Source organism: Babylonia areolata, chromosome 1 (genome assembly GCF_041734735.1).
Source record: "Babylonia areolata isolate BAREFJ2019XMU chromosome 1, ASM4173473v1, whole genome shotgun sequence".
NCBI lineage: Eukaryota > Metazoa > Mollusca > Gastropoda > Neogastropoda > Buccinidae > Babylonia > Babylonia areolata.
In genome coordinates, this window is record NC_134876.1 from 39,257,805 (window position 1) to 39,276,207 (window position 18,403).

Below are 18,403 nucleotides of genomic sequence, written 5' to 3' on the forward strand. Positions count from 1 at the left end.
TTTGTGATTCTGTCACTCCGGATGTTGGTAGAAATTAGAAATTATTGAAGATGATGAACAAATTGCTATGTCTGACAAAAAGATTGATTGACGAGAAAGAAGGTGGGGGTTGAGGGTGATGATTTGCAGAAAGGGAGTGTGTGGTGTAACAGAGCTAGGAATTGCAAGTAGAGGACAGAGAGCCAAGCAGAAAGCTGAATAATGAATACTGCTCTGTAACCCACTCACCAAGTCTAAACTTTGTGACACCCAGGCCACTGATACAAGGCAGGGTGGAGGAGGGAGTGATGAGGGGATTTGAACAATTTCATTGAGTCATGAAACATGGGAAAAGCATGATTTTAGCAAAACATGCTCAGCTGACAACAAATAAGGTAAGCAGTTGTGGAAAGCTGGCAATGTGTGAACATAGCTCACTTAGTCCACCATGTGCCAAACTGTCACTATTGACCAGTTTGATTTTGTTTGAAAGTGAGCATGATGCCAGCGGGCATGGCAAAGGAAGGCATGGCAGTTGAGGGAGGGCAGAGGGGTGATCCTTCATCATCAATGTGCTTTGTTCTTCAATATGAAAGTGTGCAATGCTGCCTTGCAAATCATATTCTGTATATTTCATTTCTATTTTTCTTGAAAAAATTGACTCGATGAAAGTTTGCCAACTACATTTTCACTGTGGTTGAAAAACAAACAAACAATAACAAAAAACAACACTATATGAATGCTGGACTGAATGTGTGTAGATCACCAGAGTTTTGTCGATTATAGTTTCAAATCTGCTGGGATCAAAATATTCAGTAAAAAACAACAACAACAACAACACCACTGACATATTACTTAGTAATCTTAAATGTTTTATTGAATGATAGGTTTTAACTGGAATCAAGTGTATGATTTACCAAAGATGGGGGAAAAAAAGAAGAAAAAGTGACCCCCCCACCCCACCCCCCCAAAAAAGTGAAACACAGAATTCATAAACTTGTCAGATGAATTGTTAAAGAAAAAAAGAAAAAAAAAGCACCTTTGTTCAACCAACAATATTTGCTTTGCAAATGAGAGACAAAAGTCCAATGATTTATTTGTGATTCCTTCTCCTGCTTTTGTTGCTACACATTGTAAACATACAGATCTATATTTAACAACTTGGAACCTTTTTTTCTTCTAATGTTATATATGCAATTTTTAAACTGTGCTGCATTTTATTTTCTTCACATGACTTTCATTTAGTGTATCACAATTTTGTACACTTTGAGCTCATTAAGCATCAAACAAGTTGTCGTCATCATCATCATCCCATCAAATAAGGTACTGGTAAGGTACTGCCTTCTGATTTGTTGTCATGCCTTCAGATAATTTTGAACAATGCTGCAAGAATCATTTTCAGAAAGTCAAAAGAGGATCACATTACCCCACTTTTACGTTAACTTCATTGGTTACCCATTCAGTACAGAATTCAAAACAAAACTGCCATATTGGCTTATCGCCATTTTGAAGGACCTCTCCTTCCTGTTCTCTCAAGCCCTCCACTGAAAAGCTCCTTCATGTCCCTAAAACTTCTTCAAAGACATTTGGCCATAGGGCCTTTCAGTATCAATTCTCTTCCTCTGGATCTCCGTCACTTACCAATGCTGTCCTCTTCACAACAAACTTGAAAACCCATTTATTCAAACAGGCCTTTATGTGTGTGTGTGACAAAGCATAGCTCTGCATTTTTCCTTCTCCTACCCACCACACTTTACCCTCTACTGAAATCACCATGTGGGGTGTATGTGGGGGTGTATGTGTGTGCTTGTGTGCTTGTGTGTGTGTGTGTGTGTGTGTGTGTGTGTGTGTGCATGTGCTTGTGTGTGTGTGTGTATTGTTCGTACAGGTCTGCAATTTGTAGTATTGTCTTGGTGCATACATACACATATTTGTGTTGTCTTTTCATGTGCAGATGTATGTTATCATGCACTATTGTATGTGTTGTATGTATGGAGCTTTAAGCCCATTACATGGGGAGTTTACACCATGTAAGTACTATCTATTATTACAATTATAAAGACATTCAGAAGCAGGTAAAAACTGATACAAACTCATTTTATTTATACACAAGCCCAATAACAACATTTGTTTTAAACAATAAAATACTTTAAATGTAGCCTGTACACAGTATGTGAACTGTACAAAAGTGCAACTGATATGGCGCCAGAATCATCACCCCCAGCACAACTCCATAGTCTCCTGAGACTGAAGTGTGTCCACTATTTCTACTATATAAGTGATGAGTATTATCTAATCTGGCTTCTTTTATATATTCTTTTTTCGTTACTTTGGAAGTCTGATGTCCAGTTCCTATTACGAAGGTAAAGATTAGAAAATGTATTATGGAGGAAGGCAATGTCCAATGGAATGCCAGCAAATTCAAGGGATAAAGAGTGAACAAGGACACTGAAAAACAAGATGGCAGATGAAAGTTCCACCTTTTGAGTTTCTGTAGTTTCAAAGACCATAGGTTATTCATCCTGGTGCACAAAGGGCTAACAACTGTGATGTGCTGGCTTCATGGAAAATAGGCATGCATCCCCTTTTCAGAAATACTCAATGGTTACATGCGATCTCCAGCTTAAGTATTCAGCTGAGGACACTGTAAATCATCAATTTGCAGTTGGTAACTAAAGAAGTCTTACTTGGAATCCTGAAGTTCACCATACTGCAGCTTGTATTTATAGAGCTCAGCCTGCAGGCTGACTGTCTGATCCACAGCTTCAGCACGGCTCTTGCGCTCCACTGCCAGCCTGGCTGTTAAATCCTTCACCTGGATGGCATGCTGTTTCTCCATGCTTGAAATCTTCTCCTCAAACACGGAGCGCACTCTGTTCAGTTCACTTTTGAGGGAGGACACCTGATAATCATACTGTGACTTCGCACTAACCAGCTCAGTTTTCAGAGCTAACACTTCAGTTTCAAGCAATGTTCTTGATGGACCAACTTCTGCAGTGTCCACACCAAGTGCTCCAGTCTCCTCAACAGCAGCATTTGTTGCCAGATCATTATAACCACCAACTTGAAACAGGGAATCTTCGTTATCCTTGCCCTCCTTGCTTTTATCTCTGTTATCAGGTAAAAAAGATCTGGTACTCTGTTCTTCTTGAATCTGTTTATCAGTGGTTTCTACACCTGTATCTTTATCTGTTTCAAACAGATTATCTTTAGTGGCTGATTTAGTTGCCCTGTCATTTTCTGCTATGGGCAGGTCAGTATAAAATATGGCTGAAGCTCTCCCACTCCCCGTAAGCTGCTGACTGGACGCATCTGTGTTCAGTGGTAAGGAATCGGCCGAGAGGTGCTGATTCCTTTTCAGTGTTCTGGATTTAGTACGCTTGGGAGGAACAGGCTTGGAGCCCACTCCTTGACCAGTTGCCGGACCCGTTTCCACACATCCAGTTCCCCCACAGGTCTCACTTGAAGCTGATCCCTCTCTCTTGTCTGAAGAACCCAGACTGCAGGCTTCAAACTGATCAGTGAGAATTGTGGAAGAAGCTGAAGACTGACCCACAAACACCTCATCTTGCTGTGTGTTGAAGTCAACACCCATTAAGTCACTAAGCGCTGTGGTGCGGTTCATTGACTTGGAAGTGTGTGTCTGACTGTCTAATGGTGAAGATATCTGCAGTAAGTCAGCAGTGGGCACACTGTCCTGAGCCACCTTTTTCCTCCTCATGACAGAGCTGTCTCCAACAGCTTCAATCTGGGTGGGCTCTTCATCTGGCACAGGGGCAAAGATAGAATGACAATGGTGTATGAGCATGTATGCTAGGTGCTGTGTCAAATCCGTTGTCACCATCATTAGCTCTGGGTTGTCATCCATATGACGAATCAGGTTTGGGCCAAACACTAGAGAAAAGTTGTGGGAATTCATCAAAGTTTTTTCTGAACTGGCAGCCAAACCATGGAGAAACTGACAAATGTATGCCAGAGTTGCATAATTGTAACTGGGCAATTCTTTCAGCAACTTTGATAATCCATTCAATTCTTTCATTTGAGCCTCATCAGAACTTGCATCAGAATAGCGGAGGGAGAAGTTCATGGCTTTCTGGTAGAAACTGGGAGGTACGAGGGATTCTGGCAGATCCCGCAAGTAGGCTTTGAGCAATGACCCCACAGTGTGAACATCCACACTATCCAGCACAGGCCGATAGCCTGCATCAAACTTTCCACGCAGTTCTTTCACCAAGCCTGTCCTTCCTGGTGATCTGAAATGAACAAACAGAAGATCTGTGACTGTCAGAGTTTAATTCAATTGTAAAAAAAAACCCACACATACGATCACACTCAATACGACTGAGGGTGAAGATGTAGTTCTGGGGAAGGATAAAAGAACATCATAAATGAGTGATGTGTTGTTTTGTTGAATGACTGCATGTGGGAGAATGATGTAATTGTGTTTTCAGAATGATGTTTCAAAATTCTTTTGAAAAGAAGTCGTGTTTTATTTAGAGTTGTCATAGAAAGGATACCAAACACACAGGCCCATGTCTGTGCATTGACCAATGCTGAGAGTTGATTCAAGATTGTTTATAGCAATGTCTAGTAAGGACTTAGGTTTCGTTAATCATTCATTCCAGTTAACTGTCGTCCGGCAGAGTCGGTCCGGAGTAACAACTGTGAACAGTGGTAATCATAAAGAGTCTGTTTGTGGTGAGTAATTCTTACTTATTGACATTAATCGATGATTCTTTTCTTGCAAGGAGACAGACTGATGCAGACGAAGGCTTATACATTTGTTTGGTGCTCATTTGTTTTGTTTTGTCCAGGCTTCACTCATTGAAGCAATACCATCCTGAGCACCAGTCTGATGTGTTGTATCTGTTAATAAAATATTTATAGATGACTGATGAGAGGATGCAGGCTACACTCGATTAAGCATAATTGTAAATGAATTTATGCCTAAGAGTATGGATATCATTTTTAAATGGTTGTTCGCAAAGGCAGAAATCCCAATGATGTATGTTTCAGGCTAAAAAAATTCCTGTATCGGAAATCTCCTATATAAAACCTTCCTGTGAAAAAAAACAAACACTTCACTGTTGAATTATCATCATCATCTCCAGCAGAACTATCATCAAAATTGGAACTCAGTATTGGAACTCATTCTGAACATCAATAATCAAAATCTTCATCAAGCCTGAACCAACATTGAGTGTGTATATTGCAATGTTGTATCATCACTATCAAGTTCTACACTTCAATCAAATCTATACTTTGTCTTAATGACATTCTGTAAATTCATCAAGTCTTGTCATCATCAGTGGTCAAATCTGTCTACATGGAAATGTTTCTATGTTCCACTATGGATGCTGGTTTTCATTTCAATCAATAAACATTTGTTTTAGAATTGTTTATTTGGCTCCAAGTGTCTGTTAGTCTAAAACAGATCCAGGGGAAGTGTCCATCATACTCACATTCACCCCCCCCCCTCCTAAGTGTGGCACATACACAAACATATGTATGTGCATACTCTCAAGTGACCGTTGTTCTAATAATTTCTAATATTTTCTCAGTTTCTTATATTTTCTCACTTTTGCTTGTCAAGGAATGGCTGGGTTCGAGGCAGATTAGAACTGACATAAAGAGATGATAATATCATTGATATCAATCTGTTTCATCAAGAACACAAAGGAAAACTACTCTCAGTGACAGTCTGCATGTTCCACATAACTTTCATATCAATGATAGAAATTTTTTTTTTTTACTGCATTAACAGTAGTGAGAAAAAATTCCTTCTGTACATGATTCCCTTCTATCCATTTCATAAACCACAGAATACTTTATGCCATGAAGAACATACCTGAAGATTCCCTCAGTCTCCCTGGCATTCAAATCCAGGTGGTTTACACAGGCTTCTACTATGTATGGAATCTTGCGTCCTTCTTTAGACTCTGCCTCCATCAACACTGCCAGTGGTACACCAAATACACCTGAAAACAAGCAGCCCTTTCTTTCTTGAAGTTGGAAAAAAGGCAAATGTACACTGAGTGGCCTTTGAAAAAAGGTTTATCTACTATTTATTTCTCCTTGGAACCACAGAGACTAGATAGATTGTGATCTGCAACAGGTATATCACAGCTGAAACGTTAGGAAAAGACAAGAATATACACCGAGTCTGGGAAAATTTTTAAAATCTTGCATGTTGAGATTGAAAAACATTTCTAGAACCAGAACAAGTTAAATTCATATGGGAAGCAAGAGTCAAATGTCTTAATACTCATACACATAAAGCCTTTTTTCAGTATGTAAATGAAGCTGATGCACATATAGATCACCTATATGCACTGGTTTTCATACTTTAAATAATCTTTTCAGTGCCAAAGAATTTTGTTAAAAAAAAATGAAATAAAAAAAGGCACTCTCCCCTTGCTTGGTAATTTTGAGGAATCAGGGGTGATAAATAATAACAATAATAATAATAATTCTAGCACAAAAACAATAGGAGACACTGGAAAAAAAATATCCAGTGAAGGAAAATGAATGAGGATTCTGAAGCTGAGATTTTTTTCCAAATCATTTTGATTGTACATAACTATTCAGGCATTTCAAAGTAAAGATAATAATATTTGTGCACCAAAAATGTCTGTTTCCACAGACACAGAATAACATTAAAATTGAAATCAAACAAAATACAGCTGGGAATCGCATGCTTGTCTGTTTACACCTGCATTTGAAAATAAAACAGGTTCAAAGTCTGTGATAACAATCACACCTCTTTCAGACCTTTAAGTGAATAACTTTCCTAAAAATGACAAACAAGGGTTCTATCAACATAAAGAGTCAATCATATACTCAGAAACTGCACAGTCAAGCATTGTGACATCAAAGACTTTCCCCTAAAGAGGAAGAAATTCTTTGATGACACTCACTCTGTTCATGATGCATGTGGGCTGAAAAAAACTTTTTGCTGTACATACCAGTTTGCTTCCTCTGCAAACAAATCTTCTGATCAGTGACAAAAAGTGAGAAAAAAATAAAAACACATTTTTCCCATCTTTTGCACTTTCAACCCTGGGTTTCATGAATATCATGGATTGTTGGCTGTTCAAAACTGCAGCAGTAATCAGTGAAAACAGTTCTCTGATGTCCAAAGCCACACTCCCTTCCATGCCCTCTGACTGGCCTAGGACATAGGCCTACTGCCTTCCATCACACATTCCTCCCCCCCCCCACCCCCCCCAAACTCCCTTCTCGAAGTGCACCACATACTTGCTCATATCTCCATCTGTCACTGTCATCTGCTCAAAAAATGATGTCTGCTACAATAGGGAAGACTGACCAGTTGTCAAATGTTGATGCCAGTTTCATCACTGCCATTGTCATAACCTTCAGATTAAAATGAATCATCAAACAAGATTGATCCATTTCTATCATTATACCTATCCATAATCATTTGCACAGCCCGCAAAGATGTGTGATTCTGCTGTCTTTGCTGGACAGTTTCTGATGCCTTTTTTTGCAGATAAGGTAAACCCCAAGTGGTCCAATTAGCAAATTATTATTGAGAAGAAAGGATCTTCCACTTGGTGTATGCTTATCTAAATACTAAAATAGTATCTTTATAATCTAGACTCATCAAACTAACCATTGAGAGCATGTTAATATTTATTGAACAAAACTTTGATGAAGAAAAAATCGAAATAGATGCAGGACATCAGTGGAGGTCTTATAGGTACTATGGCAATTCTTTTTTAGTGTCTGCTGACATCTTATAGACACTAAATAGGTTAAAACTGGGAATACCTACCTCCTCCTGTATCACCATAAATGGTATAGCGGAGTGCTTTTACCCATTCCTTTCTTTCCTCCTCATTTGCAGCACGAAGTACAACAGAATCTCCATTTCCTTTATATGGAAAGACAAAAAAAAGATTAATTATTTCTTATAATAAAAAAAGAACCACAAACAAACCTTATCATTACAAGCAGATCTATTATGGTATCACAAAAATTCTAAATCATTTGCAGCTTAAAGAGAAAGAGTGAGAGAGAGAGAGTGAGATGGAGGCTGACAATTTCTAGGCATCACATTCCAATTCAAACTGGGTGTGAGAGGCAGGTGAAAAATGTGAGAGACTGAACAGATCATTCAGAAAATTCCATATGTCAATCTGAAACTTGACAGGACTACAAAGTCAAGATGAGGCTTACACAGCAAGCTCTGCCTTCCTTTACTCAGACACATATGTTGCCAGTGCTGTGCAAGTTACTTCCTGTGAAAATGACACAGCACTGTTCACACTTGCTACCATTTATCTTCTCTACTGACAGAGATGCTCAAAAAACAAAAAAAACAACACTGCTCACATTTTCTGATGACACAGTCTGGTCTATATCCAGATTAGATTTTCTTTTCACCAAATTTCATTTACCACTGGGCTAAATAAATCACAAAATTATCTTTCAGGAACATTTTAGACAGAGTGTACATTTTTGAAGCTACATAATGTTTTTAATATAACTATCTTCACACAAGGAATTCTAAATTTATAGTTTCTTCTAACCCTACTCTGTATGTTTTGCCCTTCAAATTCTCATCCCTCTTTCTTATCTTGACTGTGTCATCTACATTCAGTATTTCCCAATGATTTTGTACCACACACCTTTAATTCATGTTCGTTCATGAATTTGTGCATCACTTAAGTAGAAAAGACACTGCATTATACATTACTATGTATTACTGTGAATGGTTGTCTGTACCTGAAGTGAGCTCAAATGAAGAATCACTACTTTTAGATAATTCTTTCAGCTCGCAATCCTTTAATGTGAATGTTTTGATTGCAAGGACATCATCTTGTCCAGTCAGGCAGTAAAGACGTCCAGAATCCAGCACAAAGTATCTGCGCTGCCACCCTCGCATCATGCCCATGTGCTGTCGCAGCCATCCTTTTAATGGTCTGCCAAACACGAACTTCAGACCCAATCCCTCCATTCTGCAAACAAGATGTAAAAAATTATAGGATTATCACCACCTATCTCAAGAAAGACAGTTATAAAGTTTCCTATTTCTAATGAATCTTTCAACGGTTACTGGTTCCATTTACACTGTGTCAAACAAGGATGTTTTAAAATGGAGTATCAAGTGGTACATTTTCACATCTATGTCAAGTCTAACACAATGTTCAACGAAACTTATTTGCTGCAGAGACACTCAGCACACAGATCACTCATGGCCTTTACTTAATGGCTATTCATTCCTCACTTCATTTTTTTTCACAAAGTCACTTCGGTTTTTCACACACACACACACACACACACACACACACACACATGTGGGGTGTTGTCAAAGTGGTGCATTCACCTAAGAAGTGTGAGAATCTGAGTGCACTGGTTCAAATCCCACACTTGCCAGTATTTTCTCCCCCTCCATTATATCTTGAGCAATGGTCTGGACGGTAGTCATTCAGATGAAATTATAAAACCCAGGCCCCATGTGCTGCATGCACTTAACACACAGAAAAGAACCAATGACAACGCATGGGAAGTCCCTGGCAAATTCTGTAGAAAAATCCACTTTGACAGGAAAACAAATACACCTGCAGGCACTTTTTTTCTTCTAAAAATGGGTAGTGTTCTCACTCTGTTGGAGAGCAGTACGGAACTTCACACAAAGAAATCTGTTGTGAGAAACAAGTAATACACAGAGGTGAGATTCTAAAATTTTGAAGTTTACTGAAACTAGTGTGCATGCAGTGTGAAGGGCTGGGGTGGGTGTGGGGTTAAGCACTGCACTGGGTGATGCCTCTGGCAGGTGTATAAGGGGGGAAAAGAATAGCAAGTGAAAAGCGTCTAAATGACGGTGTACAGTGGCAGGGGTTCAGGGGGGCAGTGCTGCTGAAACTGAATAAAAATTTGGTTTAAAAGGCATTTAGAAGGCTCTCCTGCAATCAAAAATAGAAACTTTCATCTAAAAAAGTAAAAGGAGCATGGTGAATCATAGAATACATCTCTCTCTCTCTCTCTCTCTCTCTCTCTCTATATATATATATATATATATACAGTGTGTGTGTGTGTGTGTGTGTGTGTGTGTGTGTGTGTGTATAAAAGCATACAGATATGCACAAACTCATAAAACCACAAACATACTTCTTTTTTTTTTAAAGATCTGGAATGGTATAAAGGAATTAATCTAAACTAAAAGTGTGTGTGTGAATTGTTTTCAATGCAACTCTGTGTGTGTGGGGGGGGGGGGGGGGGGGGGATGTGTGTGGTATGTGTGTATGTGTGTGTGTGTGTAAGAGAGAGATAGAGAGGGAGAGAGTACACATGCTTGTCAGTTTTGCATGAATGTAAAAATTGTAAGGTGTTTTGTATTGCTGCAGAGGGATGTGAGAGGGGTTATTGCATGCATGTGGTCTTGGTGGTGGTTTTAGAACTTTCAACTAAAATTTCATGTCTTAAAAGTTACAAGTGTCTTTATTTTCCTCTCCAGATGACTGATATCTGCACAGTGGTAAGAAAAGCATGTACGTGTTATTCATTTATTTTTTATTTCATTTGCTTCTTAAAATCTTTAATTATCTTACTGAATATTTTCCTTTTAAAAATGACTGGAATGTACCTTTTTTAAATTGTTGTTTCATTTTATCTTAAAATGTAATATTTTCTAATAAAACACAAAGACTATAGTATATGGTACTTCTTAAAGAATAAATATTTCTATTCTACATTCAGATAAAAATCAATCATATGTCATCTCATTCACATGCAGACTTGTGTGAAATTAGCCTGTTTCCCATCATGAGCTCTGGGTATGTCATCTACTCTAATGGTGATTATAAACACAAAAGATCTACCAAGACACAGCACTTTTTTGTATAAATTCATCTACAATCAAACATGGAAATTCGACTTCACTTAACAGAAAATCTGATAAAAGACATGCAAACAAAAACGAAACATAGCAACAGCAGCTCTCTTCTTCACATTTCTCTAAAATATATATCCACAAGCCCACTCACACATAACACCTCCACACCACACACCCAACATGGCACACTTATTTTCAAAGTCATATCTGCTCCTGTACACAGAACATAATCATGCATACACATTCCTTCCCCCAAAACCCCCACACCCCCAAGCTATACTGGTAAACGCATTGGCTAAAAACACAATTACAAATTCAGTCCCCAATTTTACAATATTCTTGCAGCTCTTGTTGGCATTATTGCAAACATCAGGTTGAGTTCACTTTGTGTGATGGGTATGAACAAGATGTTAAAAGCATTTTTTCATGGATTACGAATCCAATCAGTCCAAATAAAAATGTACATGCGGATGTTGACAAATACCTGATCAAAATCAAAGCACTGTCTACACATTTGAATCACTGGAGAAAATTTCAAACAACAGAGTATTTGCTCAGTTTTCAAGTGGAAAGTGTTTCTTAACAGACAAAACACTGCAAAGATTTTAATCAAATGTTAGTAGAGTGGTGGCCCTGTATTAACTTGTCCACCTAGGAAGTGAGAGAATCTGATTGCATGGCATGGAATCCCACACATGCCAGTATTTCTTTCCTTTTCCACTTGACCTTGAGTGGTTGTCTGGATGCTAGTCATTCAAATGAGACGATAAATCGAGTCCCTGTCTGTAGCAAGCATAGTGCATGTAAAAAAAAAAAAAAAAAAAAAAAAGGACAGCAATCAAAGGGTTGTAAGCCCACGTTTTCTCTCAACTGCGAGAAACCGTAAAGTCCCCTTTATTTTAATAAAAAATATATCCTTTGTCGACAGAGTTGGGTTTGTGCCTTTTCCCAATGCAAATCTAAAAGCAAACTGAGAGAGAAAGAAAAAGAAACGAACAATGGGGGGCGACGACAACGACAATCATGATAATGACAGAAGCACTGGGGAAGACATCAACAATAGACTTATCTCCTGAAGGCAAAAAATAAATCAGACATACAATCACATATTGTTTTCTAGCTTCATCTGGAAGAAAGACATCCAGCTGATTTTTCTGATCTCCATTCAAGCAAAGGCTTCAAAGTAAATTGTGCTGCTTTAGGCTGTAATTCAGATTCACTCAACTGTGAGCCAGCAGTATCTCAGATCAGTTTTAAAATTAATGACAAACTTATCAATATTCAAAACTGTGAACCTGCTTTGCAAATAAAATGGAGTGGAGAAAGAGAGACTGAATGAGTACCAGTAAAAGACAGAGGGAGGATAATATGAACAATATCTTTGCTGATGACCCTATTTCCAATATACTAGTAATAACAAAGTATTCCAACCCTAACAGTGTTTGAATTTCTGCTATAAGAATAACCAATATAGTTGCAGAGAAAACAGTGAGGGAACTTGATACTTTAAACCTTACCAGCAGAATGTAATTATGTGTGTAGATCACTAGATGCCAGTAAATAATGACACAAGCAATGTAAAAAATGTGTTGAAATGAAAAAGGTCTTGGGGTAACTTTTGATAAAATTTAGAGACACACCTGTTTCAATTTTACCTCTCGTGGTGAGTACAAAAGAGTACTTGTTTCTGCTTTCTGTGTATCATGATGAGTTCTGGGGAGGGGAGAGGTGTGTGACTGATCGAAAATTCTTACCTTTGATATGTACCTTTTTGGTGTACTGTGATTATTACTGACTTGAAGTGCTGGGAATGGATTCTAAGTAATTTGAATATGACTAAAAGGTATTGTGATACTGGGAGTGGTTCTAAGTATTGTGATGTGTGTGTTTTTTTTGTTTTTGTTTTGTTTTGTTTTTTATTATGGGATGTTGAATTTAAGTACCGTTGAAATATTGTATATATGTAACAAGACATTTGGGTCAGGAGTAATGCCTTTGTCAAGTTTGACCTTGCAGTTGCAAAGAAAGCACTAATGACAATATGGCAAAATGAACAGTCCCAGAAGAATGCTTAATGTCTTGGTGTGTTTCATGTCATTCGTTTTTTCCTTGGTACTTTGGGTAAACTCGATAGAGAAACAAGCTTTAGAGACATTGTTCAGTCAGGCATCTGCACTGGTAGCTCCAATGAAGCCTTTGTGGCCGGGAAACACAATAACTATGCCGCCAGAGCCCACATCAGTGTCTGAAAGTCTGCAGAAACTTCTGAGACAGTTTCTCAAAGGCTCACCATGTGCAAAGGAACTCTTTGAGGATGCAAACAGGCATCTAGAATTCCAAAATATTCAACCTAAAAATTTTTTTCGAAGTATACTATTAGTATGCTAAGTACAATAAAGGCTCTTGATGGCAAGAAAAGAAAGAAGGCAGTTTGGCTGTGCACATGAACAACTCGGTCATCCTTTCTGTAACTCAAGAGGTATTACTATTGTCAAATTTTGCAATTAACTCTAAACTGCAATTTGTGTTGGCTACACCTTTTGCAGCTGCATAACACTTAACAGGGAAGTAAATGTTTTTGGTTTTTTGTTGTTGTTTTTTAAAAAAACATTGTCTGGAATGGATTCTGCAACTGGCATGATATAAGACAGGTAATTATGGACAGAAAAACTTACCAAACCATACAGCAGATATTGTAAAAAAAAAATCCCCCCCAAAAAAAAAAAAAAAAAAAAAAAAAATCACCCAACTAATGTATATGGGGTGTATGAACAACTGAATCCTTACTGATGATGCTTTGTTTACCAAATGAAATGTTGTAAATTTTGGAGACATGACACTTGAAATTCATGGGATTTTCCATACTGTTTGAATATGAAGTTATTTTCCAATTTTTTCAATTAAATGTATGTCATACATCATAGACTACTGAAAAATTGGCATTTGAGTTTCAATGAAAATATTATAAACATGATTTCTTGAGGCAGCATATAATATGATACGACAGGATATGGTGTAATATAAAATAACAAAGTACAGCATAACATAACATAATTTGTGTGGGGGAGAAAGACTGAAAATGAGAGACTCAGAGAGACTGCTCTCTCAACACAACTTTTCCATCACACATACACCAAATTAAAAAAAAAGGGGGGAAAAAAAAGAAAAAAAAAGAATGAAGATCAGAAGAAAGAACAGGTCATGTATTAAGCAATTTATCAGTCCCATACCCTTTTATATACAGTTCAAATTTTGCCTTGACAGGAAGTGAAGAAGCTATGCCATAACAGGAAAGGACAAGTGTCATCATTTAATGTTTCCTGGTATAGTAAGTGAACCTTTTCAGCATTCAGTTATCTTGTTTTGTACTGTAGAAATGAGTCTTTTTGTGTTTTGGGTTTCCACTCCTAAGGTCACTCACAAGTGGGATTTTACCGTGCTGTTTAGACAGACATACTTGGGGAAGGAGTCATGTTTGAGTGAATAGTTCCCGTTTCCATAACCCAGTGAACACTGATGTGGATTACAAGATATATCTAGCATACATATTTGATCTTCTACATGCACATATTCCCATAAGGGGGTTAATCAAAGCACTAGCAGGTCTACCAGGTTGATCTGACAGATCAGAAAAACTTCCATCTTTAACCAAGAATGCACCATTACCAGGATCAAATCCATGACTCTCAAATTTAAAGTCAAATATTACAACCATTTGGCTAGAGCGTTGACTGTCATGTGATCACAAAGGTTTGTTGACAATACACAAGCCATGACCACAAAGGTTTGTTGAAAAATGCAAACTACAATCAAAATGAAAGAAAAATGCTTATTTGCACAATATATTATATACACAATGTATTTTGAATGACAATTCTTCAAACTAGTATTTGTTGTATTCTGAAGCAAGGGAACATAACATATGTAAATGTTAGCCACAAAAACCACACGATTTTGCGACTGAAAGGTGATTCCTGGCAGAACAGCATTTTCGGGGTAGAAGAAGCAACTTGACCAGTGTGACTCCCCAAAAGGTCAATTCAACCAAATGTACTGAAATAATTCCTAGAAGATTCCTACAGGTCTGTACATAAAAATAAATTCAAAAAGAGTGATGCTGAAATGATAAAACAAGAGAGGCAAGGCCTTCAAGACTCACTTGTGATAAATTAAGTCCCCTAGCATTAATTACAGAGTAATTTCCCTTTTTTACTATCTGCACCAAAACGTTTGCAAAATAAATAAAAATTCCATGCTTAGCAAAAGAAGTTCTTGTTTGAACAAAAAATGATAATGACTCCTCTTGTTGTTGTGTCAGAATAAGAGGTCAGAGTACCAAGTTTAGAGAATACAAAAAATATATATATAACAGTAAATGCAGTTTGCATATAATTAGGCTTCTTTTTTTTTCTTTTTTTGTGCCCATCCCAGAGGTGCAATATTGATTTAAACAAGATGACTGGAAAGAACTGAATTTTTCCTATTTTTATGCCAAATTTGGTGTCAACTGACAAAGCATTTGCAGAGAAAATGTCAATGTTAAAGTTTACCACGGACACACAGACACACGGACACACACACACACAGACAACCTAACACTGGGTTAAAACACAGACTCACTTTGTTTACACATGTGAGTCAATAAAACGACCGGACAATTTTACGTTAGTTTGTCAAAGATTTGATGGTAGGCCAATACAAGCCTTAATTGTGAAAGAATGAATGACGATATTTCAATTCTGTATATATATATTATATATATATATATATATATATGTGTGTGTGTGTGTGTGTGTGTGTGTGTGTGTGTTCATTTCAACAGAAAAGACCCAACTGAAAAAGAAAACATGTAATATGTGGTAGTTTCCTTGATAAAAGTATGATTTATGAGGGTTTGAAGTTGACCTTGTCTTACTTTAATTGACTGGGACAGGAGAGGGTACCCTTGTGCCAAGGGCAGTAACTCTGAGTGCATCCCAATATTTTTCTTGGGAACATGTAAAAATTAGTTTAGCAGACACAAAAGAACATACTTCATTCCTGGGTGGGGGATGCATGGTAACCCCCTTTGCCTTGCAGACTAATACCCATTCAATACCAAACTATGATGAAAAATAATGAAGGGGCTATCAATATGCTTCAAAGTTTGTTTTGTCCCAGTCCCAGTACTGCTTACTGCATCATATCTATTCATTTGACTGTCTCTGCATATTGCTCTTTTCTAAAAACTCTTTCCCAAACTTATCTGTAAGCACTCTCAGTTTCCTACTTCTCTGACAACAACTCACTTTACTTGTAGGACTCCTGTGAGGAATGAGAGAAAGAAGGGGGGTGGGGGGGTGGGGGGGGGAGTGAGAGGGAAGAGAGAAAAGGAGTGGTCATGACTGTTTTTAATTACTTCTTTCATGTACACTGCCCTGAGCTCTTAAGAGAAAGGGTGCTATACAAATGTACACCATTATTATCATGATTCATGTGTTTTTGACAAAAAAAATTATAGCCCATATAATTTTCTGTTAATCTATATCTGTTTTCACTGAAAATACTCTGACAGAGGCCTAACAGTAAGTTGAGTAACAGCAGAAGTTACATTTCCCAGGTAGTCTATTGTCTACGACTGCACAGAGCCATATCAGGACTGCCAAACCATAGAAATACTCAACCACATCAACACAAAACTGTCAAATATACACAAAAAAACACCAAGACAAACCTACATAATATAGATCATGACACATTATCCTAACCATTTAGCTAGCTACCATGGGCAAATATGATGAGGCTATTCTGAGGATGTCAGCCCTTCCGTTTATCATTCCCAGATTACAAAAAGAAAAAAAGAAAATTAAAAAAAAGGGTTAAAAAACAACAACAAAAAAACACCTTCAAAGCCAAACCAAGAATACAAAAAAATGGCCGTATAGGCAAATAACACTGCAGAATGAATAGCTAGTGGTCATCCCAGTGTTTACAATTTCAATACCTAGTCACCTGAGCAAAATAGCAAAGACTGTACATCATAGACTGCAGAAAAGAGAATAAAGTGTCGATGCTTGCTCAAAAAAAGAAAGGGGAATGGACTGGGAAGGCAGAAAAAGGAGACAACAGTGACAGAAGAAAAAAGGCAGAAATAAAGAAAGCAACAGAAAAGAGGAAATTTCTAGCACAGAACTTCCAGTAGGCGGGGTTGCTATTTACACTGAAAGAGCCCCAACATCCCACTGGGGGTTTCCTGACAGTGAATGGAGACATTTTTCCTATCCGTGACCATGCACACATGCTAGCAGCGAATAAGTGAGTGACAAGGGTGAGGAATACATGCACAAAGAAATGTTTGCAAGGTGGGAAGTCCATTTTATCTTTACCTTACAGCAAAGTTGCCTGAAGGCTACCTAACCTGACTCATGAGAACCTTGCCACTCTTGCTGCAAGGTGGAGAAAAGAAACATACCTTCCTAGAGAGTCTCACAAGAACATCACCTAAAAAGTATGTACGAAAGGTGCCTAGGGTTAAGCTTGCATGCAAAACAAATGCAGATTTTACATGGAAAATAAGTTTTGTTTTACTGATCCAGTTACAAAAGTAGACTTGCTATGGGGTATTATTGTGCTGCATGTCCAAGGAGAAATGTTCCTACAGCTAACTGACCACTGTTGGTATATATGTCAAGATTGAATGGAGAGAGACAGATAGGTGGAAGGAAGGAAGGTGGGAGCGTGGAAGAGGGTGGGGAGAATCGACTGTAATGGTTTTTCAACTTGTGGTTTTTCATTGCCAGTTACACAAACAAGTTAAGTTTCCGCGGATGTGTCTGATTGAAAGCAAATGATTTAACTTAAGACTGTTTTTATAGTCTCTTTATGGAAGAACGATCGTAAGGCACTCCATGTAGCTTGGGAGCTCTGGTTCTTTCGGTCGGTGAACTTCCAGTGATAGAACAAAAGTGAAAGTTACATGAAATGACGATCAGACCTGACTTATAAAAAAAATTATCACTACAAGTACGACGAAAAATGGTCACTTACCCGGTGTTTTATTTCAAAGATAATGCGTCATGGTAATGCGTAGAGCCCATCACACTTATACACTTTTGAACGTACGTGGAGGTTCTGATTGCTTCCTGCAACTTTTGGGTTTGGTTTTCACTCATTCACTTTGCGTTCACTCCCACTCTCTACGGTGTTATCTCCCTTCGCAGTACATCGTTTGATGACGAAACACTTCACTGCTCGATGTTATTGAATATGATAATTATTTTTTACTTTAACTAACAAACGTATATTTTGAAACTAATGAAGTTTAAAAATAATCATCAAATTAAAAACGTGTAAAATCTCGTATGGAACGTTAATGTTAAATGCACAACATTACGTGACGTCACTCGGCTGCCTTGCTAGCCTTCACGGCTGCTGATTTATCAAGGCTTATTATAACTATTTCATTGTGAATTTACAGGGTGAGTAGGTTGTTCCGGAGTGTAACTGGCATGTTTAATGTTTTTTGATTGACACAGTCTGGATTGGATGCACATGAGTGAATTTATTGTCGAAAATGACTGAGTTACA

At 37.8% G+C, this 18,403-nt stretch overlaps 2 protein-coding genes across 2 annotated transcripts in view; one reads left to right on the forward strand and one right to left on the reverse strand.

The window, feature by feature from the left end:
- Window positions 1-983: 983 nt before the first annotated feature.
- LOC143292031 (uncharacterized) lies at window positions 984-18,003 on the reverse strand. The gene is made up of 5 exons (XM_076602203.1): window positions 17,864-18,003; window positions 8,728-8,960; window positions 7,775-7,873; window positions 5,828-5,957; window positions 984-4,232 (listed from the first exon to the last, which is right to left on the reverse strand). The coding sequence occupies exons 2-5, from the start codon at window positions 8,957-8,959 to the stop codon at window positions 2,663-2,665; spliced, it is 2,031 nt and encodes a 676-aa protein (XP_076458318.1). The 5' UTR covers window position 8,960; window positions 17,864-18,003; the 3' UTR covers window positions 984-2,662.
- Window positions 18,004-18,209: 206 nt separating this feature from the next.
- Window positions 18,210-18,403, forward strand: part of LOC143282775 (stress-activated protein kinase JNK-like) — a 31,941-nt gene continuing 31,747 nt past the window's right edge. Inside the window, exon 1 of the mRNA XM_076588542.1 lies at window positions 18,210-18,294. The gene's annotated coding sequence lies outside the window, so the exon portion shown is untranslated. The remainder of the gene's footprint in view (window positions 18,295-18,403) is intronic.

Coding starts and splice junctions, on each gene's coding strand:
- LOC143292031 (XM_076602203.1), bottom strand. CDS start 8,959: ATGGAGGGATTGGGTCTGAAGTTCGTGTTTGGCAGACCATTAAAAGGA. Junction 7,874..8,727: donor TTCATTTGAGCTCACTTCAG/GTACAGACAACC, acceptor TTCCATATAAAG/GAAATGGAGATTCTGTTGTA. Junction 4,233..5,827: donor GAGACTGAGGGAATCTTCAG/GTATGTTCTTCA, acceptor TGTTCATTTCAG/ATCACCAGGAAGGACAGGCT.